Source organism: Ambystoma mexicanum, chromosome 3q, assembly GCF_040938575.1.
Source record: "Ambystoma mexicanum isolate Mex_15411 chromosome 3q, UKY_AmexF1_1, whole genome shotgun sequence".
NCBI lineage: Eukaryota > Metazoa > Chordata > Amphibia > Caudata > Ambystomatidae > Ambystoma > Ambystoma mexicanum.
The window spans coordinates 99,256,906-99,284,320 of NC_090926.1; the positions used below are offsets into that span (position 1 = coordinate 99,256,906).

The window sequence follows — 27,415 nt, forward strand, 5'->3', positions numbered from 1 at the left end:
GCACTGTGGATCAATTGGTCAGGGATGCTAACTAATGTTTTTCGCCCTAACACCACTCTTAAACAGTGACTTCACAAAATGCACCAGGAGCACTTCAGTGATCCTCATTGCACCAATGTGGGAGGGACAGACATGGTACTCCGTCCTGAAAACGTCTGTCACTGAACAAATTTAACACCCATTTCAACATACTGTTGTTGGGTCCTGCCTTGGAACTTCTGCGGGAGCTACTGAACCCCACACACCCACAAGGGTGTTTTCCTCTCAACTTAATGGTAACCGCTGAGTCCAGTACACCCCTGAGGGAAAGGGGAAGTGATATTGATATTTTATTGCTCATACACAAGTGTTTCAGAGCGCGACCAGGGAAGGGGACAGGGGAGAACAGAAACAACTAGGCTCAGTGACATTGAGAACGCGCAAGTGCAGGGTAGAGGGGGAGAGGGAGAAGTGCATGGAAGGGGGAACAAAAGGAGAGTGCGGAGCAAGGAGGAAAAACAAAAAGAATAATAAATAAATAAATAAAAAGGCAACAAACAATGGGTGCCGCCAGCGGCAAGTGCTGGGTTTATGGCAGCAGGCCGGGTAGGTCAAAGTGCAGGATGAAAAGGGGGGGGCTGTATGGGTACAGATACAGAGGGTGGCCCAGAGGCAGTGCGTGAGGGTGGCAAGATGGGCAGGTACCTGGGCCCGGAGGACAGAGGGTGGCCAGGTGCATGGTGCTGAGGGAGAGTAGAATCAGCAGGGGAGAGGAGGGAAGAAGGCAGAAGCAAAGAGGAAGGTCTTGAGGTGCTTCCGGAACTGCAGATGGTTCTCCAAGTTTTAGAGTGGCAGGGAGGCTGTTCCAGAGGGAGGCCCAAGCCGAAGACAGATCTACCCCCAGCTCGTTTCTTTGAGAAACGACTGACCCTGAGGGAGTTAGAGGTAGAGAAGCGGAGTGCTCGAGATGGGAGGTATTTGCAGAGGGATAGCTGAAGGTATGTTGGACCCAGGCCCCAGAATGCCATGTGGACAATGCAGAGGGTTTTGAATTTAATCCTTGCATCCACTGGGAGCCAATGGAGAAATTTCAGAGCTGGAGAGATGCGATCCCAGGGCTTGAAGCCAAGGACAAGTCTTGCAGTCCTGTTCTGGATAAGTTGCAAAGGGCAGAGAGTAGAGGCAGGTAGATTAAGGAAGAGGCTGTTGCAATAGTCCAACTTAGAGAGAACCAGAGCTTGGGAGACAGTGCGCTTCTGGGGGAATGAGAGGAAAGGACGAATACCTCAGCAGTAGGAAGTTTGACTTTTTTGATACATCAGCAATGTGGGCGGAGAAGGAGAGTGTGGAATCAAAGGTGACACCAAGGTTCTTGGCCGCGCAGGTGGGGATAGGAGAAGGGCCAAGGGGGGCCGGCCAGAGTGAGGGGAAAGGAAGTTGATGGTGTGCCAATGAGGAGGATCTCCGTCTTGCTGGCATTCAGACAAAGATTGTTGGCGGCACACCAATCTTGAATGGCAGTTAGGCAATCAGTGATGAGAGAGGTGGAGGAGGTGGCTGAGGGCAGCCTGAAAATGAGTTGTCGTCCGCGTAGCACTGGAAGTTTGAGCAGAAAATGGCAATACAGCGGGCGAGAGTTGCCAGGTATTGGTTGAAAAGCCAGGGCGAGAGGTTAGACCCCTGGGGAGCACCACAGGTGGCGAGGAAGATTGATAGGAAGGACCCAAGTTGGACCTGGGAGGGTCGATCAGAGAGGGAAGAGGTCAGCCAGGCCAGAGCCTGATTGGTGATGCCCAGGATATCCCGGAGACAGTTGAGCAAGATGGTATGTGAAAGCAAGCGTCCCCCATAAGGCAGTAACCTCCCCAAAATGAGAGGCAATAAAGGACACACCCCAGGTGAGAATGATACCAGGACCAAGTGCGGGCGATGTAAAAGGGTTTTTATATAACCAATATAGGGCATGCAAATGACTCTGCAAGCTCCGAGAGCGCTCTGTCTGACAATAGCAAAGACATTCATATTTATTACAACTCTACGTCATAAATCCTGTAAGCTATAGGGGGCACATAATCTCAGGGATTGGGTGGCGTTGACTAAGCTATAGGTGGCGTGTCGACCAGCTGCTCCAGGTTTGGTGGACATCTGTGTGGTGCCAACGTGGGGGTGGACAGGTCAGCTGGGCTCAACAGGGTGGAGCTTCCAGGCCAGGTGCGGTCTGTTTCGATGATTGGTGGCTGTACTAACACTTTGCCCTTGTGGGTGGGCGCACACACACACACACACACGCACGCATACACATACGCCCCCCCCCCTCCAGTTGCCATGCAAATCCTACAATATGTTACTCTAAGATAAAATAGGAGACGGGAGAAACAACATGCGATGTGAGGCTTCACCAATACATCGGTGCACAATTACGTTTGACCTATTGACCACGTGTCATAAGTCCGGTTGCCTTGTCATTCTATTCTGTTAGATGTGGTGAGGGATTACTTTACAATATGTTATTACAGGGTTGACTACCTGTCTCTAAGGCCCATTAACTTGGGGTGAACTGGAGTACTATCGGATCAGTTAGGGCATATCTCGTGCCCCTCAAGGCGGTGGGGTTTAGGACCGGGGTGTACATAATTCATTTGGCCAAACTATGGCGGCTTCGGTTGTACTGCTCGAGCACCAGCAAGCCCTGGTGGGCCTTGGCGGGAGGAGGGGGAGATGGCCTTGTAGCTCTAAGCGATTCTCTGTGCCTGGACTGCACAATATATCATAATGGGAGACGGTCAGTAAAGTTAGTAGCATTAGGATGATTACATATTTCTATCATTTTATAAATTAGTTTACTTCTTCATACGTAAGAATGAGGGTCTGGCAGTGGCACATGCATTACATAACATTAATTGAACACATGCTAGTAATTCATAAGGCAAACGGATGAATAACGTGAGGTAGCGTCAGGTTGGGTCGTGTACTCGGGAGCATAGAAGCAATATGTTCATATACAATTGTTTGTTTAGATTCTTGTTTGTAACATCTTGTTTCTCTGTGTTACACAAGTATTCTTAGTAATGCTTTTTCGCTTTCCTTTGTACATTAGCAGCAATCATTAGTTGGCATTAGGCGGAGACTATCAAGCCCCTTCATTAAGCCTTCAAGACACATGGTATCTTGCAGCGGGTGGGGGGTCATCCTTGCTTTATTAACATTATGAGTTTCATCCCTTTCCAACACCCATGTTATAATTTACAAACAAGTCTGTGAATCGTTAGGTTTTGGTATGCAGTTAACACTTCATCTGGGGGATGTGGGCAGGGGTTCATCGAGGAAGGTTATTGACACCATATATTTTAAATGTTAGGGGTTAGATGACGGGTCGAGGCCTGTTTGATTGGGATGGTTCTTGTTGTTTTCCAGATTCGAGCTACAAGTCAGGTCACTTCTGGGACAGTGATGTACTGCGGAAGGTAAATGATAGTGTTTGTTCTGATACTTGTTTGTGTCTGGTTGCTCGTGAGAACGGGCCTTCAGCGGATCTGCCAAGGGGTGGAGGCGCAGGGGGAGTACATGGCTCCCTGTCCGCAATGAGCGGGGGCCAAGCTACAGCTTTCGCAGGCAGGCTGTTTCACTTGGGCTTTGGTCGGTACATCTAAAATGGAGTCTTAATGTTTTCAAAATGGTGTCTAGGGTATGTTACAGTACAAGTCGTTTGGCCCTGTGTGTCGATCAGCAGCCATCCTGCCTCCCCGACCCAGGTGCATGGGGGGCCGCTGACGAGCCACAAACCTTACGGATGTGGGGGAGGGGGCTATGGACCTGTCCTCCCGTACATTTGGTTGCCCGTGTTGAAGGCAGAGGAGAGATCGAGTAGGTTGAGAACAGAGGGAATGCTAGAGTCAAGGTTGGAAAGCAGATCTTCACGGATGTTCAGGAGAGCAGTTTCTGTGCTTCTGCCAGATCTGAAGCCAGACTGATGGTCATGGAGACAGCCAACCGAATCAGAATGAAGGTTTAGCTGAGAGATGGCCAGCTTTTCAAGGAGTTTGCCCAAGAAGGGGGTAATGGAAATTGGGCAATAGTTGGCCGGACAAGAGGGATCCGCTGTGGGTTTCTTGAGGAGATGATGCACAAGGGAGTTCTCAAGAGGGGAGGGGAAGGATCCTGAGGCAAAGCAGTGGTTGCAGAAGTCGGCAAGTGCTGGAGCAATGGTATCAATGTGGTCCTTGAGAGTTTTAGAGGAACAGGGATGAACCTGTTTTGCCGAGGCTTTCATAGATCAGACTTGTCTAGCGACCGCATCAAGGGAGAAGATCAAATAAACTCAGATTCCTGGTCTTCTACTCATGCAGATATCTGCAGGGGGTGAGGGAGAACTGAGTAAGTGCCTTCCTAGCTTTGAAATCATCTAACTCCAAAATCAACTTGCAGAGCAACAATACCTGAGCACCCTCAGCAAGGTGCCAACAGGGAAGTTCTAAAAGAAGTCTTGAATTCTCTGGTAATTTGCGGAAGACCTCCTTTCTATTCAGTTAACTCTCCTGTCTGTATCTGGGGAAAGTGCTTCTCACTCATTGAAAATGTTCTCAACACCAAAGCCAAACTTAACAATCTGTTCAAAAACTTGTTTGACCTCTTTATTGGGTGGGTGTAAGTACACACTAACTGTTCACTCTCCTTATCTACTGTACTTCTAAAATAACCTAGTTACATCTGAACTAGCTTAAAACTTTACTGAATTGTCCTTTTTGTCTTATTTGCCTTTAGTATCTTAAACAGATTAAACAGCCTGCCTTGTTTGCTTGTTTTACCCTCAGATAAGACAAGTTCTCACTTTATTTGCAATGTTTCCCTTTTTTTTTGTCTGCTGTCACCGAGCAACCACGCTCTGAATCTTAAGATGATCATTGCGCCCTAACCTCGCCATGTGGGCCGCGCCTTGACCAATTTGCCAGCTCTCCTTTGATCACGCACGAATACACTAGTCAGCTGCGAGGACCTTAAATTTTCCGCTCATTGCTCAGCTCTCAAAGGAATGGGAGCCTGACGAGAGACTGCTGGACTCAACGGCAACCTCCTTCCTTGGTATACTGCACACGCAAATGTAGGTCTTTTCCTCTAATTGATCAGCCATCGGTTTCTACACCGAAAGCAGTCTTCACAGCATCATCATCCCGAAGAGAAATTGTACAAAAACGAACAGTTCACTTTAGGTAAACTTAGTATTCTTGGTCAAATACCCAACATGGAAACGTTTCATGTAATCTTCAAACACAATTTAGCTGAAGTCCAGTTGAGCAATCTTTCTGCATTTGAGAACTAAAGGTTTAAAACTGGCGTCTTCACCTTCCTGCTTCTAAATTTTTTTCTTGAATTTTCTGGCCTAAACTCGGGAGCTAAGAAAGACAGAACCTACTTTATCAACATTAACTAATGAAAGGCAGTTTAGAATGTACAACACATGCTTTTTTGTCCCTCCATCAGCCAATACGGACGCTGGTTCCATGCCTCCATCTTGGCCAGGGACAACACCAACTCTCTGAAAGCACCAGTTAAGGCCCAAACCAATACAAAGCAAGACCTACAATAAAGTGCATAGTGACTCCAGTGCATTGTCTCCCATGAATAAAGACTTATTGCGCATTGTGTCCCCCATAGGATTTGACAACTGTCACAGGGTCAAATTCTACACCCTCAACCTCCTAAAGCCAACTTAGCAGCTTTGGTTCCTGAGATCAGTGGATACCTTAATTTACCAGACAGATGCATGGACATTTTAAAGGAAGCACGTAAACCCAACGCTGGGCACTGCTACTTTAGTGGAAAAGGTTTGTTGTGTGGTGTAGAAAGTCAAACATCAGTCCTTTTGATTGCTCACCATCACATATTCTGCACTACCTCTTGTATCTACTAGATTTAGGGCTAGTCTTTAATTAAAAGTTCATTTGGTGGCGCTGTCTACCTACACAACATCTCAAAACAGTCCCCTAGTGGAGAATTGCAGTTGTGAAAGCCTTCATGGAAGGAGTAAAATATTTACACTTACCGGTTGCTAACCTGCCACCAGGTTGAAATCTAAATGTGGTTCTAAGCAAGTAAGCAAGCTCATTGGTCTGCCTTTTGAGACCATGCACAAAGCGCATTCCTCCAAGACCTCACGTAAAGTGATTTTCCTGTGGCCATCATCTATTGATAGAATTAATGAACTTCAAGCTTTGTCAGTAACTGAGCTTTTTGTTACACTGCATAAAACCAAGGTGATCGTAAGAACGCACCCACATTTTTCACCAAAATACAACATATCTAAATTGATTGTTAATACAATCTATTAAAATATCATCTTTCTTTCAAAACCCTGACAACTCAGAGGAAAGGGCACTTCATACATTGGATGCACATAGGGCAGTCATGGCCTACCTTAATAAAACAAGCTCACTGAGAAAAACTGATCAGTTCTTTGCATCCTTAGCAGCCAAAAGAGAAGGGGCCCTGTCTCAAAGGCTACCATCATCGGGTGTATTGTAGGGTGTATCCAACAATGTTACAGCCGTTCAAGCAAAACACTTCCCTTCACACCTAGGGCACACTCTACACATCGTACAAGAGCTGCTATCTGTAGAGAAGCTATATGGAGTTTGGTTCACACTTTCACACAACATTGTTGTATTGACACACAAGCTAGAAATGATTCACAAATGGGACGAGCAGTGTTAAAACATGTCTATGTTCTTTCAGTTAAGCCACCACTTCATCGGGCACTGCTTGCTAGTCTATGCAAGGCATGTGATTCTAAGAAGATCCATAAGCCTCAAAAGACATAACTTCCAGTAATAGTCTTTCTGTTGCTTATATCTGCTCAGATTCACATGCGCTTGCTCATCCTCCCCGCACACTGAATTGAAGGTATCGTAAACCACATATTACATGTTTTTTTTTAACCAGTTTACTTTGTATAAATATCTTGTCACACTCACAGTCCACTATAGACTTCATGCATCCTCAGGACCGGAAAAATAACAATCTGAGGACTTTGATTTGTGAAGGATGATGGGTACTATACACATCACAATAGGGATAGTATCATGGGAGCGCCCTGTCGATGTCATATTTTCAAGTTTGACAAGAAATTATGTAATATGACACACCAACCACTAGGTGACGACCTATGTAAATCATTGTGGAAATGAAAGACTGGAGACAAGACAAGTGCTGCAATAATCTTTATTATTGCCATATGGTTGATCAGGAAAAGAGTCAATAACTGAAAGGTGTAGTAAACCAATAATAAACTGAAAGTTCTGGCGGTTGCTTCACCGAAGGGTTTTCCTTCCCCAATTGCCCTTGGGATAAGGCTGTTGTCCTCTAACTCGAGTTATCCGGATAGGCCCACCACTCGGGGTTGCCTGTGTGCTCCTTCTCGGTGTCCTGTGAATATAACAGACGGCGTTGTTTAGGAAAGGCTGCCTTTTATATACTTCACTGGTTTCAAAATCCCACCAATGAGCAGACGTCTTGCCTAGCTCGTCTGTTATTGGTTGGGAAGGTTTGGTCCCGCCTCCCTTAAGACCGGGTTTCCCTGCCGTCCGTTCCGCCTGCCCCTGCAGCATGGGGACTGTTCCTAAAGCCTTTCCATCAGCGCAATCCATGCGGCGCCGGGACTTGGGGCCATATGGGTGGTCCCTGATGTCGGGGTTCTTACTCCTCCTCAGCCGCGGGCCGCGGCTGCCGTGGACTGCTTCCTGACAAGGTTCCCGCCCCCTTCCCAGTCCGGGTTGGCGACTCCAGTAAGGTGGGTAGCTAACCCTGCCGTAGCGTTCTGCTGTGGCGGCTCTGCTCCCGTCAGGCCCGCCGTGCTCGTCCGATGTGTGCGAATTGGCGGCCTTTCCCAAGTCCGCTGCCGGCACCTCTTCACAATCATGTGAATTGAAGATACAAGAAACAAAAAGATTACAGGAAGGTAATGTTTGTAATAGACCACGACTGTCATCTTGTAGGAAGCTGTGAATGGAAGAATGTGAATACATACACGTTGGGTATGTTTACACAGCCCTCTGAGGGATATGCAACCATCTAACCTAATGGTGAAACAAAAATTCTAACCAAAAGGTAAGCCAGACCTCTTGAAAGGGGTTGGAATGGCAAAGCAGCCCGGCTTAATTTCAGGAGGGAGGAGGGCTGGTTGATGAGTTCAGTTAGTACACACTGTTAACCAAAGAACAAACCAAACACTGGTATACTGAAAAATATGCACTTTATTAAAGTCTCACATATAATGCATTTAGGCTGATGGTACCAATACATTGCACAACTATAAAAATACATACAGTAAAACGTTAGTGATACAATGTCACTCAGCATTTCACGTTGCCATTGATGGGGGCTCCTATACTCCAGACTGACATGTTTAAGTAGTCTTCTAGCAGGACGGACCAGGAACCAAGGCATAGCAACCACAGTGGCTCCCACAAGATACAATAGTATACCTCACGGCACAGCTGAGAGGTGTTGCAGCAAAGTTCTTCACTCGGGAGAGCAGCTTCAGCAGGAGGAATGGTCATAGACCACAAGTTGACATGCAGAGGTCCAAACTCTGATTAATGGCAGCACCCATTGGCCTGGAAATGCCTTTTGCAGAGCTAGACAGCCCACAGGGTGGTCCAGAGACACTTCCAGAAGCTTTTTGGGGACCCCTCTTGTGCAGGGTTCCCACTAGTCCAAGGGACTAGAGCACCAGCAAGGGACTTCTTAGATTGTTGCAAGGGAGGCAGGGGTTCACTGCAACTTATAAATTCCAATGCTGGTTGTCCTCTGTGCAGGATTGTCTTTAGCATGGTGCTCCTCTTCTTCTGGGCTGTCTCCATTCAAAGAAATGGGGAACGGCCTGCACTCATCCCTTGATCCCAAATTCATGCTGGGAGCTGCTCCAGGCCACCAATGGTAAGGTTCTGCACCATGTAATCCTTGCCAAGCCTTTTGCTCCTCATCTGCCTAACAAGAAATCCCCTAGCTGGATTGCAAGACAGTCCCACAGTAAATATTTGGCCAGGCTGCAAACCCCAAATGTCCTGCCCACTTTGCATTGGATTCCAAGTTGGATCCTGTACACTTGCATGCTTTATGGCATTTCCTGAGATGGCCAAAGATCAAGCTGGTCAAAGGACAGGGTGAAATACTCATGGCATGGCCATTTTCAGTAAAGGTACTTAAATTAGCTTTAAGCTGTAAAAACAAAACCTGCACAAAAATATGTAGAAATGAATCGGCTGCCACCAGCCCATTTTAGGGACATCAACAAGGTAACAAAAAACGTTACCAAAGAAAAGGGGATCCAAAATACCTCCTGCAGCCCTTAATTGGAAGGTGATGTGTGAAGCAGCAAAACAATACAGGAATTTCGCAGAGATGAGAATTACACAGCACTGGTAAGCTTAAGGACTCAGTGCCCCCAAAATATCTAAGTCAGCAATGCAAGTAAAACAAGGGCTTTAGGCAGTACAGGGTTTAAGCCATAGCAAACAGCTGGATGTCCCTTTGGTGTGAATGGCAGTAAAGTTGAAAAAAGAAAAACCGTTTCTAACAGTAAGGATCTTGAATAACCCACCACCCCAGGACCCAGAGGTAAGTACTCACTGTGGCGGTTCCCAAAAAAGTTGCATAGGAACAGCCAAACCATCTGGTGTGTAAAGCGTCTTCCTTTGCAGGGCAAAATCAGTGCTTAATTTGTGTGATGTCCAGCCCCAGCACATAATTTATAGCCTGGGCTGAGCACCTGCACTTCTGAAGTTTGAATTGCATGACCTCTGCACCTGCCTCGAAGTCTGCAGGCCTGTTTCCTGCTGGCTTCCACCCATGCCCCTCCTTCCTTTCTTGACACTTCAGTCCGAGAGGGTCTGCAGCTCTGCTCTGGGGGGGCTCCCAACAAGGACCTTGATGAGTGATGCACTCTTGACCACTCGACAACTTGCTCCATCAGTTCTTTAGAGCCTGGCAGACAAACTTTCTGGGCCTCACTGCCTTCAGCAGAGTCGTGAGCAATGATTTATAAGGCAAGATATATGTAATGGTGCAAGCAATCACTCCCATGTATATTTTCAAATGTTTGCCAAATGCATACTTACAAATGCCACAAGTAATCTTTTTACCATGTTTTTGCATGCAGAGTTCAATACTTTGAAATGGTAACAGAAATGAAATTCCTCAGGTTTACATATGGCTATTACTGGGAGATTTTTGCCTTAAGAAATCTAGTTCAAAGCCAGATAACGTGCTTTGCATATGTATTTTTACCATAATTTTTGTGAAAATGTTTCAAGTTTTCATGTGTGCTCTAGTGCTTTAAATAGGAAAAGGGCAGCTTAGAATCTGCAACTCTTGTATAAATGTGCATCTTAGAGTGGCTAACTCAATTATATAACCTAGCAAACTGGGAGCATAAATTGCACAATATGATAGTGGGGGTTTGCAGACAACCTACATTAATGAAGTGTCATGCCTGCGCCATGGGCGCATCCATTTGCGCTCAATCTGGACTATTTGTTTATCATTTATTTACAACAGACTCTTGGATCCATCTATATTTACTTTGGGGACTTTATTTCCCATTTGCGAGACTTTGGTGCTTTATTATTTTTTCCAACAAACTACGCATACCACAATGCACTTGGCTACAAGCATCGATTCCTGGCTGTTCCTATTGGTCATCAAAGGAACTACACCCCCCAGAAGCCCTAGGGATTTGCTCTGCTTCCACCAGCCCAGGAACAGAAATGGAGGTGGCCGATTGCCTGCAGGTGTGCTTTGCCAGGTGCAACCAATTAGCCTGCCTGTGTGCTGGTCTAGGCAGTATATAAGGCTGCTGCCTGCAGTGGCTCAGCCTCTTGCATTGAGAGTCCTTCCTCCACCTTTTGTGTCTTTCTACGGATCTTTGTATGCTGTTTACCATCACTCCTGCTTGGACCCTGCCTTGCAGCTTGTTACACTTCGCTGCCTACAGCCATAGCCTTCCAGGCTCCCTTCCTCACAGCCCTGCTCCTCCGGGCTCTCCACATTGCAGCCGATCACGCTCTGCTGCCTTCCAGCCTCCGCCCTTGCCCTGCCGGGCTCTCCACATTGCAGCCGATCACGCTCTGCTGCCTTCCAGCCTCCGCCCTTGCCCTGTCGGGCTCTCTACATTGCAGCTGATCACGCTCTGCTGCTTTTCAGCCTCAGCCCTTGTCCTCTGGGCTCCCTGCTCTGCAGCCTGCCTCACTCCGGCTGCCTACAGCCCTTGTCCTCTGGGCTCCCTGCTCTGCAGCCTGCCTCACTCCGGCAGCCTCCAGCCCTTGTCCTCTGGGCTCCCTGCTCTGCAGCCTGCCTCACTCCGGCTGCCTTCAGCCCTTGTCCTCTGGGCTCCCTGCTCTGCAGCCTGCCTCACTCCGGCTGCCTCCAGCCCTTGTCCTCTGGGCTTCCTACTTTCTAGCTTATCACGCTCCGCTGCCTATTACCTACCTTTTTTCCGCTGGGTTCTCGGCCTAGCAGCCCTCTACAGTCCTCTGCAACCTTCTACTGTTAGCGGCCCTGCCCCTCAGGGCCCATTCCTTGCTGTCCGGCCCTTCTGGGTTCCTTGCCGTGCAGTCTGCTTTACTCTGCTGCCCTAAGCCCTTTTCCTCTGGGCTCTCTACCTTACAGCCCTGCTCCTGTGAGCTTGCTCATTGCTTTCCTGCTCCTCTGAGCTCTCAACCTTGTTCCTTACTGTCCTCTGCTATCCTATCCTGTTACACTACTTTCCCTTCATTTCCTTCTGCTAGTTTGCTATCACCTCCTTTCCTGGATTTGTCTGTAAGTATCTTCTCTTGTACTGCTTGTAGACCCTTTTGTACAGAGCTTGTCTGTTGGTTCCCATCAGTCAACCTCTGCCCCTTCCCTTGTCTCGTTTCTACATTAGACACCCATAGCTGCTGTTCCAAGCCATGAGCAAACAGCGTGGGCCTCTGTTATAGCAAACTGTGCAGAAGGCTAGAGTATTTCCTAAGGTTCGTGGAATACTCTTTTCCTAGATCTGCAAACACCCCTAGAGGGAATCCATTCTGTACCTTTTCCCTTGCTACTCTGGCCTACTCTTTGTTCTCTTTCCTCTCTGCTGTGTGTGTACTTATCTCTCCACTTTATTTTGGCACAACCACCCAAACCCTTTCTGGGTGTCTTGTGCTACTCTTAATAGAGTGCCATCCCTGACATGAAGAGAGCACTGCAGGTGCTCATGCTGTGTGACTGTTATGTAACAGTCACTACTATGGTGGAGTCAATACTATGTGGAAATCTAGGAGCATAACATGGTGTGGGGCTAGATTGCAGAGGACCGAGATGCATGAAGGGCACACTGCAGAAGCCCATGCTGTGGCTATGTTATGATGGGGCGGGGTGGGGGCCTTGAAATGCTTAACTCCATGCTGTGCCTTTTCTACATGAAAAGTGAATGTACTGCAGAGCCACAAGCTATGCCTGTTACATTAGAGGGACGACTGCACTGTGGAGGCCCATGCTATGCATGCTCAGTATAAGCAGAGCTTGAACTGACAATGCTTATACAACTGTCTGTTCTATGTGTGTGGACTATAAAGGCCCTTGCTGCGACTGTTGTATGTGAGGGGAGCAGGCACTACAAAGGCCCATGCTGTGATGATTATATGTGGGGTGAGATTTCACTGCCGAGGCCCAAACCGCCCCCGTTTTTACTTAAGGGGATAGACTTGGGACACGCATGCTGTTTTACATAAGGAGAGCTTGCACTCCTGAGGCCATTCATATGGCGGTTCTTTGTGAGTGGAGTTTGAAATGCTAAGGACAATGCTAAGACTATTGTATGCGAGCAAGGCTTGCACTGATGAGTCCCATGCAGTACCTATTTATTTATGATGAATGCTTGCACTGCTGCTTTCCTGTTGTTTTGAAGGAAGGTTACCCCCACACCAGTGCAGCCCGCATGGCACTTTGAGGGAAGGTTTCACTGTTGAGGCTGATGCTGAGTTCTTCTGTGCAAGAGAAGCTTACACTACTGAAGTTCATGGTTATTTCTTTGTGAGGAAAACATTCATTCCGCAGCTCATGTTCACATACTAGATTTGAAATGACATGCACTGCTGTGGCCCATTGTGTACCTGATCTGTTTGAGGAAATGCCCTTCTACTGAGGCCTATCGTGACCACCTTTGTGAGGGAAGTTCATGTTGACCCATTCTGTTTGTGTGTAAAACTGAAATGCTGTAGTTCTGCATATGCAAAGCTTATGTTACTGTTGCACATGATATGACTAGTTGTCATTAAAACATGCAGTGCTGCTGCCCATACTGCGCTGGTTTTGTGTGTGCGAGAGGAACTTGCCCTGATGCCCTACAAAACCCACTGACACCACTGCAACATACCTTGAACAAATGTGCAAAACTATTTCAAGTGTTAATTGGACAGCCAGGCCCATCACCCCTTCCTTCAAAAGTCTATTGCCACAGCCTCCACGTGTCAGGCTTTAGGCTAAACACAGTAGCTATCAAAGTAATTGTGGAGGCAGAATAAAACCACAGGTCACGCTGACCTTTTCTTTGTGAGAATCATTCATAAACTAACATGCTGTCCAGCAGGTTCTAAATGTTTGAGAAGCCTGGATTGCTGAGGCCCATGCAGTCCCTCGTCTAGACCCCGCGTTGGAAGATTGAGCTGCTCCACCTGCAAATGTATCTGTTATTTTTTAAGGACGCTTGCTCTACTTCCTATACCACACCTATTATATGTGCAAGGGCCTTTCTATGCTGACCTGTACTTTGCAAAGGACGTTACATTTCAGTTGCGCGTTCTGCATCTGTAATGTTCCCTTCATAAGTGGCCGTAAAACCTATACCCGCTTAATATTATACTATATCAACCGTTATACCAATATTTCCATACATTTTTATGTATATGAAACCCTTCAAAACCTCCTGGAAGAAGTGTCTTGCTCGCTCACCTCACTTACTTATGCGATTTTAAACCTCCATCTCTTCAAGTTAAGCGGTTGTCCCTGCATTTACTGCATTTACTATGAAAAAACGGTTACAATTTTGACAATTATCCACAGGTTTCTAAGCCAAAAAGTCTTCAACACCTTCGTGACCCCCTGCGGGTAGGACTGTATAAAGCACCAGTGTCTGAGAAAGAAAAATGGTGAGACCTGGCCCTTATTTTACAAATTAACCACTGGGCGAAATGCAGGATCCAGTCACTCTGGGATTTTAATGCTGGACCAGTGACTACCCTGACAACCCATAAGAACAATTGCTTTCCTAGGATTGGGACCCACCAGCCAGAAATTAAAGCAATGGCGCTGGTGGCTGCAGTATGAAGGAAGAACCCAGGCAAGCAAATATCCAATGCTTGAGCTACAAGAATTGGCAGTTAATCCCAAGAAGAGAATGGTCCAAATACAGCCCAGACAAGCAGACGATACGTGGCAGGAGAGTCCAACTACCCTTGAAGGAGTCCGCAGCTTCCAAAAACAAAGGCACATGTTCCAGGCAGTAAAAGAAATGGGAAGCACCAGTGCAACAGGCAAGGAATCCTGACCCAGTCAACAAGAGGACCAGATAGATGACGAGAACTGCCCAGGATGAAAGTTCATAAACTGAACATCTGAACTGGAGTTACGTCCAGGACACAGTATCCAGTCAGTATGGCCAGATCTGGTCTCAGACAATGCAGAAACAGGCTTTTCCTAGCGGAAATCCTCCCACAAACGTTATACAATCCTGAAAATCTGAACACAATTTTGTAGCAGCAGGGTGTACCCTACATATCCCATTCAAACGAGCTGGCCCAAGTAATCGCACAAAGAAGCTTTTAAAAAAATGTTTTGCCAGCCAGTCTGATTAGCCCCGAAAACCACCAAACGCCTTGAACCGGCCCTGTTGGATGTGTGATGGAATGTCTAAAGCAAGGGACTGGTCTAAACCAGCCAAAGCACACAAGATGCAGGGCCTGACTCGGAGTTAACCCATGCATGCCCAATGGCCATTTTATTAGCCCTCCTTGTGCCCCCCCCAAACAAAGGATTGCCCAAGAAACAAAATGGTTAGAGCAGCCCACATGATAAAATACAGAAGTACCCCAATGGCTACCAAAAAGGTAAATTGGGCCAATACAGTAAATGGCTTTCACCCCTTGTAAAGCCAAAACTAAATTGCAGCTGCCAATAGCCTACTCCCTAAACCCAATATAGGACAATAGGATGCTTTCTAAGGGCTCCCAAGGGACTGTATACAAAAAAGGGTTGCAGTGGCTGGATGGAGGGGGAAGGGGACTTGAGTAGAAGGCACTGTGACCACAAAAAAAGTCAAAGATCCCAAAAAATAAAAGGGTGTGGTGTGTGGGAGCCAAATAGTTTCGTAGTGGTCTGTAAATCGAGAAAGTAAAACAGCCAAACACCGAGTTCTGCCCTAACGCCCTACCAGTGCTACTGGATCTTGAGATATCCAACATCTGCATTTATACTGGATAACCAATGGAAGCCAACATACTCCACCTGCATGGGTTACAACCCAAATATCCAATACACAGCCAAGCAAGCAAGAACCAAATAACTCACCTTTTTGGTGCTGCTTGTTCTATGGTCTCTACACACCACCATGTGCCTATACAACCCCTAAATGTGGACGTTAATTTCTCGACACTGGCATGAACCAGGTATCCCTCCCATCTCTTTGACATGAGGGCCTTTAAATGACCATCAACAATTAAAAAAAAAAAAAAAAGAAATCCTCATAGTGAAATCGGAGATCCACAGAACATTCCGTGTTGTCACGGAACATACCACCTCAGACATAAACTCTAACAATCAACATCTACACCCAGTTATTCCTTCACAATCCCTGCGCTCCCTCTTTGCTCACCCAACGGAGATTCACCCATTAGCGGCATGGCTTATCCGTGCTCGAAGGATGAATCTTTTTAGTATGCAATTCGATGATTTGGATTGAATACAGTTTTATCTGCATATTCTTGATATGTAAAGTGCAGCAGCCAGACTAAGACCTTGAATATTTTAAATCACAGCACCACTGGGTAATCGATAATTGACGAGCAGGACGTGACAGCCATTTCCTATGGATGAGCCACGTCAGCCCAGTACAAACTCTGAGCACTGCCTCAGGCAAGCATCTGAGGAAGGACACCTGGGCTTGCTTTGATTGTGAAATGTGTTTTCCTCTGTCTTAGAGTATCCCAGCCTGTGCATGCCCAATGGGAAATGCCAGGCCAGGGATGTTTTACTTCCCTAGCCTTGCATAGCCACTGGGCAAGCAAGCTGGGGTACTGCAAGCCCAGAGGTTCCCAGGGGGTACTCTTGCGCATACCCCACATGTCTGGAGGTTCTGGGATGCTGGGTCCGTGGAGCTCTGGCTCTGCCGCTCAAGTCAGGAACCAGGAAGGGAGTGGTTTTTGACATCTATTGTTTGCAACTATTGAAAACAAATTGACCCTAAATTTGGAAGAATGTATTTCAAGCCTGATGCTGTGATAAAGATAAATGAAAACTCTGCATCTCGGACTAAACTACCTGACATTTGGGCAAATTCATTAACTTTATGCATAAATAGCCCTTCTATATGTGTTTGACATTGTTACCCTCTTTGAAAGAACAGTGTTGGAACGCAAAGTCACATATGCGTGTACTGCACAATACAAAACCAAATAGCTAATTGTTTTCACTAGTTTGTCATTCCCAATGTGTCAACGTGTTTTTACTGAAATCAAAAATTATTTGATTTACAGATCTAAAATATAATTGCAATGATTTATAGGGTGTTTGTGTTACCTGTCATTTACAGATCCTGAAAAATTGTTCTTCCCATATGTTTTTGTTCAATAAAAATTAGGTTTTTAAATTTATTTTTTTTAAAAAGCCCCTTCACCTAATTTCCAATAAAGAGAGTGGTAGACTTTGGGCTTTCTTGGGTCCTTCAATAGTAAAGCATCTGCCAAAAGAGGGCTGTAGAAGGTAATGTAGTGAGATCCAGACAGGGATATGCTTACAACCCCTTTTGCTCAAATATTGTGATAAAATTCAATTCTCTGGAAAATAAGATAGACTGAACATGTGTGTGGAAAAGTGGAGGAGAAGCCTGGGTATAAGTAGAGCCTCACACTCTTAGGCTTCTGAAGGTATGCTTCACGCTCTTGGTGCACTGCATGTGCTTCACTACTGTCCAAAGGCTGGATATTTCATATTTATGGTTGAAGGGTTTGAAGAACTATGAACATTGTACTACAGTAAGTATCTCCTAAAGCCTGGCCCCTTCTTATATCCCAAATCAGATATTTAGGAAAAGGGAATCTTTGGTGAACTGGTCCAGGATGGCAGGAGTCGGTGAGTGACAAGTCTTAATACGCTCTTGCTTACCTCACCCAATGCCTAGTTTATGAACAATGAAGAAAAGCAAGTCAATTATGCTCACTGAAGTATCCTTTGGCGTGGCTTACTTTGAAATGAGCCAAGCTGAAAAGCTTGAGTGCTGGAGGATACACAAATGAACAGTTTGCGGCATTAAGACTTGAACTCTGGTCAAAGTAGAGTAATTTCTGTATCATTAGGAATGTACTCACTAAGCCTGTATAAAATGTTTATGAAGTGTGGCAGCCGAATGCTGGTTTACTAAAATAGTCTGAGGTACTTGCAGGATGATAGGATGCCGCCAGTAGGATATGCAAGTCTTGGTAATATTCTGTTGGGACAGCAAAATGGAACCAGGCCCTGGCCCCTGGTGAGGGAAGTGAAGTTGTGGTGTCATGCAGACTGAAGTATCTACTATAAAGGGCGCAAGAACTGGTGGAAGGAGGAGAGGTCTCTGCATCTTAAACAATGATTGCAGGTAGCCTGTTTTGGGACAGCAAGACTCTAACTCCTCCAGATTTTCTCTAACATTCATACTTGCCAAACACCCTGTGTCAGTTTGTTCTCTACTACCCCTCCTGAATGCGGATGAATGCTTACTGAGTCTGAGATGCTTCCTAGGTAGAATGTCATGTGTTCCTCTTTACTAGAGACCCCTGTTAGCCTTTAACAGCAGTAGAATTACAGCAGAGCACTCTGATGCAAAAGCTGTGTCATACAGTACCTTTGAAACATTCTCACTAGTATATATGGCAGCCTTACCAATTTTGACTCACAATAAAAATTGAATATATGTAACTGTTTCTGTTTATATTTTCTACAGGCTCTTTTCAATAAAGATCAGATGAAGCCAAGACCTTTGCAGTCATTAGCTGCGGGATGACTCGTCAATGTCTCCATTCTTTAATTTGTTTATATTGCCCATGGCACAAATTACTTGGTGTTGATGTTCCCAATGGTTTAGCATGTGCAGTACTCCTGCAGCTTTCTGTATCCAGGGTGTGGGCAGAGTTCATGAAACAAATGTGTATAGTCAAACCTGTTGTTTTTAAACTTCTATCCTTTTAATAAGGGTTGTGTTCACTTGACATCTTTAATATGAAAAATCCATTTTAGCCCATTTTTTATCAAGCAAATATTTAAAGAAATGTCGGATTATGTCAAATGATCAATCCAATAATACTAAAACATATTCAGTGTACAAGCCTAAACTTATGAACACTCAATCCATATGTTTACATCTGTATTTTAAAATTGTGACTTAGAAATATTCTCTGGAAATACTGATCAAAATGTCTTTATTACTTTTTACTTTCCTACTGTGAAGTTTGGAAACTAAAACCAGCAAGGAGAGTTCTGTTACAAATGTTATTCCCAATGTTAGGAATGCCCTAAGGCATTGAGAGGAATGGAACCTCTTTATACAGCTTTAAAGCTTTGGCACTGTGATCCATGGGGATGTGCAGTCGTCCTCCCTACTTCTTTGACGACTCCAATACTCATAATCCCAGGTTTTCTTTTTGCCAGCTTCTGAAAAGGATTGGAATTAATGCGGTGGTCCAAAGTTTGAACTGCGAGTACTCCAGCATCAACTTCCTCTGAGGGATAGTGTTTTACATGAACGGTTAATGAATAACTTTGATCAAATTCTTGTTAGGCTAACCCACAGGGTTTGTTCAGTCCCTTCTAAAAATCCATTTCAAGCCAATGCATAGCAACCACCATGCCTCATTAACTTTTCAGTATTTCAGAAGTATCATCTCACACTATGATAATCTTTCCCTCTCAGATTTAATATCAGTATATTGGTTTACTTTGAATAGGCATGTCTTTAAACTCATAAAGGTCCCACCCCAGGACATTAGACACTCCTTTGGAGCATCTCATTTACAATATGAATATTCTCAAATATCACACATGTCTAGATGCAGATATGTTTCTAAGCGGGAAAGGGCAGGTCCCCAGCTTTTTAAAACGTTTTTAAGGCACCATTAAGTAGTCTCATGAATGGGAATGTTTTTTTCTAACACATTTCACAGAATGGGTCTTTTTTATCATATTCTCATTACAAAATGCATCTCCTGCTAGCCACTTTAGATCCTGTCTCTTAAACGATATTTTCAATTTGAATCGAAAAGAGGGGAAAAACAAACTTGACCAATGCTCCTTTTATCTGTGTTCTGATTTGAAGCCACCACTAGATGAGTCGATATGAAAAAACAGGATGTTTTTAAATTGAAAGAAATTCAAGACTTTTTTTGCAACACAATGGTGATTTGTAGATGTTGCCTTATGGTGTAATTCGTATCTTAGAGCCCTTTTAATCTTTAATAGAACTTTTAATACTACACTGTATTCACAAGTGCTGGATCAATTTTCTGTCAAATTCTTTGAAACCTTTTTAATTGTCTTATGTAATTGTGGTTTATCTCGTGATGACAAATAAATATGGGTAAAAGGACTTGTCTGTTTTCTTATAACCTCTCTAATTACTGAGTATCCTTGAAGCAGGCAGCACTTGTGATGTGTCAATCCAGGGAGTGCATAGACAAGCGCACATTTAGAAGGGCATGATTTCCTAAGCTCCTAGCCACGTTTCCCTGAAACTGAACATGTGTCCCCCATCAATAAACGGTGCATTTACTGGCAGGATTGCCCTTCCATCTAATTTATGCAAGATCTGACTATGTAAAATTTAGGAAAACATTAAAGATTTAGTTATGGAAATTTCTGTATTAATTGTGGGATCAGCTTTTACGTTTCTCTTTTGATTTTATTGATTTTTTTTTTGTATGTTTTTGTTTTCTTTTAACCGTCGAGGGTTTCAATGCTGGAAGTCAGGCTGCAGTTTGTATGAGGCTTCATATTTGCTTACTCTGAGTCTTAACCCATCCTGGCCTGAATTCATGCTCTGACAGTTTTCCTGCAGGACCTGCACAGGGTGCTTTGTCAGGTGGAAGCAGATCCTTCATCAGGCACTGCACAACTGTTTCAGGGCCTTCTCATGAAGGAGGGATAAGTACACTTTAATTTATAGACCTCCCTGTGAGATTTGTTTGCAGGTACTCAGTGACTTTGAAGGGGCATACCGTGCATTTACTATGGCAAGAGACGGTGGCTCTTTCGTCAAGGTACCTGAAGGCCTACCACTTGGGAGCATTACTGACGGCTTTACTGCAGTTTTGCACAGGCCCCCAGACTAAAGTGCCTGCAGGTACTATGCATGGCATGCACACAGACATCAAGGTGGTGTCACAGAGCCTCACTTGACTTTAACTGTCCCTCTGCATTCTGCTGCTTATACACTTGCTGCCAAGTTTACTAAATTTAAAACTCTTCTCCCTGCACCATTATGTGACACGTGCTCAGCCCATGACTTGCCCTGCCTCATGAACACGAAGTAGGCCCACTCTGAGGAAAGTGTAGACCCCTATTCTCCGAGCTACTCAAGCTTCGGGGCATCAAACCGCTGCATTCGGTCTCTTACATCCATCCCAGGTACCTTCAACTGGCATCTGCTTCCTGTGAACATATGTGATGTTAAACAGACAGCCATTCAGGGCCCGTTCACTCGTCCAAGCACCAGGAATGACTACTTAACGGATTATGGCATGATACAGGCACTCTACTTCAATGAACCCATGCACCACCCAATGAACCCCAGTCTCGCCTAGTGGTTCTGCACCCTCCCCACTGCCCTTACAGGGAGCACTGTTGCTACCAATGTCTGCTCCTGCTACTATAGCCTCTACAGGACTGTTAACTCCTGTCTACGTGCCTCAAGTAGACCCCTTGCCACATACTGACATGTCTGATGATTGGAGAACAGCCGAGGATGGCAAGCCTTTGCAGTGAGCCAAGAACTTCCAAGAGCAAATGGTGGTCATGACTTTTCTGGGCCTTCCCAAGCCTATGCCATACCTGCTGGAAACAGGTGCCCTGTTGACTGTGCTCTCTGGGAAACAGGAGAAGCTGGGCACCCATTTGCAGATGAATGCTCTGAGGGAAGCATGCATATTGAGACTCCTCACTCTATGGGCCAGTTAACTGCAAGTTTAGAACTCTGTCAAAAGAGAATCTGTGCCCATCATTAACCCTCCAGCACAATACACTGTGGTCTAGCACAGAGTAAAGGTCCTACCACTTCTTATACCTCTTCTATACCTATTCCCAGTTACCGGGAGAAGGTCATAAGCAAAATGGTGTGCCTGAACATCTCACTCTACTCTGTAAGCCAATTCAGGTGGTTGTATGTCAGAAATGGGAATCCTTTTGCATGTGCCTTGGTCGTATCATGCACCTCTGGGTCTGCTCAAGAGTACATAACTGGTGGATTACTCACAGGATAAACTAAGGGTGCTCCCCTTTGACGTGCAACTTTTCTGCTGACTGTGGAAAAAGCCAACACGCTTACTATACATGTCAACCATAAAAACCATGTAGCGGTTTCAAAGCTATGAGCCTTGACCTCACTGGGAGTGGAGACTACTTCCTCTACACAATCCAGGATGAGACTGCATAGCCATGGGGTTCTTGCCCACCTCTTCTGTCCCTTCAGAGAAGCTCAGTCTGTTGGTCCACAGCCCAGGGACCATCTTATAGGAGGCTGGGTGGTCCTATTGCACAAGGCATAGAGAACAAGATCCATGGATCAGCTCTGTGGTCCCAAGAGCTTCTACCCCCTCTCACCTAATCATTCGAAAGAAACTCATCAGATCTCTGGTGAGATGGCCAAACTGCTGCAGATGGTGGGGGGGGGAGGGGGCAACAGACTGTCCCTCCTTCATGATTGGTATGATTTGACTGCGGCATAATTGTTTGCAGCTTAATCGACTGTATTAAATTTCACTGCAAACCCAATTTTGCTGCGGCCAGTATCAACTAATCCATGGCCCACCCCAATATAGCCCCACCCTCCCCCCGCTTAGCTTTCAGCGGCTGCCTTCATTGTGACCCTGCGGTGTCGGTTCCGTCCCCGCAACGCGGGTCAGAACTGATGCCGCATGGTCCCTGTTTTTAAAAATGTTTTTAAGTCCCCACTTCCAGTGTCCCGGAAGCGAGGGACACCCGTTCCCCTTGTTCGCTATAATGGAACCGTATTGCCTAGTTGACTGAATTTTTGGCTGCACGATCATTTCGTACAGCCTAAATTCGGTCAACTAGGCCATACGGTTAAATATTTTTGGTCCAATTTGCCAAACCCCTCCTTCAGAGGTTCAAGATGGCTTCTCCTGCTTTTTTTTCATCTAAAAAGGTTGACCTAACCATCCTCTACCTTTTTTTGAATGCCAATGCCTTCCTTCACAAAGAGGTGCACAAATTGTCACACCAGTGCCGATTCTAGCTGCATTTGAAAATGGTGCATTGTGGTGCACTCTGGATCGCCTTGAGGCGTGCATACAATTCCCCTGTGCCCACCTCACTAAAAGTATATCTGTTCACAACTCCAACCCAGTTCTTCCACTTACAAGTGTTATCATTAAGCTCAGTCCCATATTTTTATGGTTCATGGCAGTGTTAACTTTGTTCCTCAGGGCCTCCACACCTAGTCCTACTTGGGGTGACTGGCTAATTATGGTCTCCTGGTTTTAAGGTATATGTACAGCTGCACATGGTGTGTATGCAGATTAATCCTACTACAGAATTGGGATCAAGTGCTAGAGCCACCGTCTGTCGTATCATCTGTACCTCCTCTGGTACAGATGCGTACCTATACAGACAATCTGTAGGAGGCTGTAGCTGGCATGGCGGGGTGAGGGGTATGTACCCTTACATGGGTCACAGCCTTCTGTAGTAATGACTATGGACTCTTCACTTGGATGGGGAGCCACACTGGGGGAACCTACCTTTCCCACAATCGCGAACAAGGACGATCAGAGCATGTACATCAGTGTTCTTGAACTCAATGGCATCTTCCTTGCCTTGAAGTCCTTTCTGACGTAATCTGCAACTCGAAACTGCTGATTTACATGGATAACACTAGTCGTTTGGAGGCATAAACCACATCCCTGAAACGTTGCAACATGGCTCTGCCGATATGGCATCAGACATTGAGAATGGGATTCACCCTGCTGCAACCCACCTACATGGGGCTCTCAAGGTCCTGGATGACATTCAAAGCAGACTCTGAGGCAGCTAACGAGTGGGAACACCACTGGAAAGTCACCCCTATCAACAGGCAAGTCTCCCTTCTCGCGGATGTGGTCTGACCCAGTCCAACTGGAAATGTTCACTCTGTGCCTCCTGGAAGGGGGAAAGTGATAATTCAGAAGGGGTTGCCTGTCTATTCCCTCTGGCAGGTGTAGACCGGTAATGCCTTTCCTCCCATCATCCAGAAGGGGAGGCACAAAGAAAGATATTGCTTCAAATGGATGGTTTCGAATGCCCTTTGATGGCCCAACAGATAGTGGTTTCTGGACCAAAACTGTATCCTTGCATGTTGGAGGCATCACCTCTTACAACAGTGAGACATGTTTCTAGGTCCCTTCCCCATGATCCATGAACTTGGATTGATAACGGACGACCTAGTATTTGGTAGTTTGACTTAGGAAAACCGTGACCTAATTAAGGCACCCAGGAAAAAATCAACGAAATACCAGCATTTTAGCAAATTGACTTATTTCTGCCACTTGTGCATGGAGACAGTCATCCCTGGTAGGCCTCCCTTGACATTCTTTTGTTTACTTCGAGCCTGGTCAAGTCCGGCATCAAACTCTATTCCTGCCATAAATCTCAGTCAGACTGTAGTGCATATAGATCTTTAGAGGGTTCCTTCTCTTTCCAACCCCTTTGTAAAGAGGCACTTTAATGGACTTGTGCGATTGTTCCCACAGACTAAAAGGCCTGCGATCTGTAGGAACTCAGAAATGTGTACTCTGCCATGACGCAAATCTTACGTCTATGGCCCCCACAGATGCACTACATAACCTGGAAGTCTGCGTTTGTCGTGGTAGCCACATTGGTTTGTAGGGCTAGGCAAGCTGCAGGCTCTGCTGCGGATATCCTTCCTAGTGCTCCACAGGGATAATGTGGTTCTTCAGGCCCATCTCAATTTCCTTCCCAAAGTGGTAAAAGAATTTCAATTCAACAAAGAAAGACATTTGCTGGCTTTTTTTCCTGAACCCAGAATTGGATGTAGTGTTGCATAACCTTGAAGTCTGCAGTGCTTTGAAGTTCCATCTTGAAATTGCAAGGGATTTTAGATCCTGCTAAACTTTTCTTTTTGCTTCCCCACACAACCCCAAGGGATGAGATGACCTGTGGAGAAGGGGAGTAAGCATTCCTAAAACCAGGCTATAAGATGACCAAACTGCTGCAGGAAACAGTTAGGCATGCTTCGGAATGATAGTGTCCCCTTTTTCTGCTATATTGTGGAGGAACTGGCTTACTGGGGAGAAGCCTGAGATCCTTTCCAATGGACTGCCAGCTGATTGTGTAGTGGATCCGTGAATTTAATTTTCTTTTACTAGTCCTTCACTGTTTCTACTCTGTGTGCTTGACCAGCTGTGTCTTTGATTGCATGTGTGGAGCAAGGATAGGAAAGTTAATTTGCCTAGGACGCTTTAGCTTACTGACAAAACATGACACATGGGTGCAGTCTTATTCGCACGTCGGCAGTGGTTTCGATAAATGCCTGCAAGATCTAGGGATTTACTGCCAAAAAAGTACTAAACTTCCTCTCTGGGAATTATCTAAGCTTTGACGCTCTGTCAGTTTTTAATTGGCACTCTTCTAAGGAAGAAAATAAAGGGATTAGCCAAACAGCTCTTACTCTATCACGCAGTCCATTTAGCGCCATTACTCGCCAGCACCCAACTCACTTCCCGCCCCCAACTCACCACACACTATGCCCATCCATTTACATAGTTTTACCCAAAACAGAATTTATTCCATAAACAATTCCTCACCCTCATCTTAGAACAACAAAGGAGGAGGTCCCCACAGGACTTTAGCCAAGCTACATTCTGAATGCAACAGCTTAGAATGGCTGTCATTTCTCCGAAGGTAGCTTTTGCCATGTCTTGAGCCAATATAGCCAAAACATTAAAGATGAATCCGCTACAGTACCTACATCAGTCTGTGTATATCTTAATGAGGCTCAACTAGGTGATGCAGGGGACACATGCCTGGGTCTTTACACCAACAGCATCACTCTTGAGTACAGTCCTCTTCAATCGCCAGATCATTACAATTTCATCCGAAGGTAGTGTCTGCAATTCTCTGAGCAAACCGAGCCAAGATATTGAAAATCTCACCTGCAGTACCTAGGGTCTGCGTATCTCTTCAGGAGGCTGAACTAGGTAATAAAGGTCTGCATTTAAAAATATTATGCCATATATAATATAAAATTGTGATAAATCTGTACAATATGCTGTGTTTGGCCTCTTGGCGCAAGAAGATATATCCATCTTAGTTTTGTATACCAAGCTACACTATTAGCATTAATTACGCCAATGCCGATTTTGAGTCGTAGTCCTAGGTTTGATGAATATTGTACACCGTTGTCTTGACTCCAGACAGGGAATTCCTAGGTTTCTACTGATCTCTGCTCCTTAAACACCAAATGCTGGGCCCCTTGTAAAACATAGCAGGCACATACTACTGATATTACCTCAGTGGGATAGACCTTTTATATTTAAACGCATCATAACTGGCTAGCTACAACTAGCTGATTGAGACCCAGCTCCCTCTGGCCCAATTCCCCAACAGACTTGTATTACCTCACAATACTCCAACTTCTTAAAATATCAATACTTCTTCCCCCCTGACTTCCTTCCCCCTCTCACCCTTCTCTCCCTCTCTAGTATCCTTCCCTTTGTTCTCTATCTTTCCCCTTCTCTTCTAATTTCTCCTTCCTCCTACTACTCACTACTCTCTCTCCAACTTCCCTCCTTCCCCACCCCCTTCCTCTCCTTTCCCCTTTCTAATGCAAATTGTTCTACATGCCGATTTTCTGGTTTGATTCATTTTTACTGTTATTGCTTCTACTGTTTCATGTTAATATGTTCTTGTTGTTAACTGTAAAGCGCCTTGGATTAAGGTGCTATATAAAACAATAAATACAAATACAAGCCATTTGCCTAGCTTCTTTTTATATCGACCCTTAACTAGCGATAGGCATGTCAAATTAAAATCACTGGACAGAACTCGATCTTCCCCTCTCATGTCTCCTCACTCATTCACCTTTACACGTCCTACACTTGGTGCTGATTCCTTATTCATCTGCCTTGGAAAAACCAGTGCTGCCCTGTAACATGGATGGTGGTAACAACTGACCTGGAAAATTCCCTAAAATACTAGGGCCTAATTGAGCACCTCCCAAGTTCATAAGCAACTTGATCTAGTGCCCTAGTTAATGCAATCATTATAAAGCGAACACAACCTAAGCACTTCCACTGATAATGACAGTTATCACACACGCACCCACACCCCACTGCCCTTTTCCCCCCCTCATGCTGTCCCCTGCAGAATTGGTCTGATTTTCCTCTCTATTACCTTCTCCCCATGCGGTGTTCTATCCCCTAATCCAGTTTATTCCATCCCCACCTTTACCTACCCTCAGACCGAGGTCTGCGAACACCTGTATCGGGTCACAACACTCCCTGCTGTCAGACAGATCTAGGTGCCGTAAAACCACTACAGTGGTAAGGGGTGCAGTACAAATGCGCTTTTAGTGGGAACGCCCTCGGAGGACCTAAGTCCAGAGTGTTGGAGGTCATGGAGCACGATTAGGATGCATGTGTGCATTTGTCCAAAAGGGCTTAGCGGGGCTGGCCAGGCTCTGGTAGAGAAGCAACCCATGTGGCCAGGCATGTGGATGGGTGCTAAGAGGAGTAGGGGTGGCGTCGGTTCTCGAGACTCGCTATGTGTTCAGCATGCCCGAAATTGTTGTAAGTCTGCGCTGCATTCTGCTGTCAGGTGTTGAGGCATAGTCTGGTGTAAGTAGGCGAAGAATTTGTGAACGGCAAGACCGAATGTTGTCATAGTCCTTGCTGTGTACTGATGTGTGTGGATAGCAATCCCTGCAGCCGATGGAGTGGTGTATTATATG

The 27,415-nt window shown here is 45.5% G+C and overlaps 1 protein-coding gene across 5 annotated transcripts in view; it reads left to right on the forward strand.

Annotated features, from left to right (window-relative positions):
• LOC138582170 (protein D7-like) overlaps positions 1 to 19,825 on the forward strand; it is a 1,409,716-nt gene extending 1,389,891 nt beyond the window's left edge. For 3 of the 5 annotated variants that reach the window (XM_069653210.1, XM_069653214.1, XM_069653212.1), the window contains exon 18: positions 18,188 to 19,825. In XM_069653210.1, coding sequence (XP_069509311.1) covers positions 18,188 to 18,201 — 14 coding nt within the window. In that variant the 3' untranslated portion in view covers positions 18,202 to 19,825. The remainder of the gene's footprint in view (positions 1 to 18,187) is intronic. The other 2 variants (XM_069653213.1, XM_069653215.1) reach the window with 1 other exon arrangement.
• Positions 19,826 to 27,415: the final 7,590 nt, after the last annotated feature.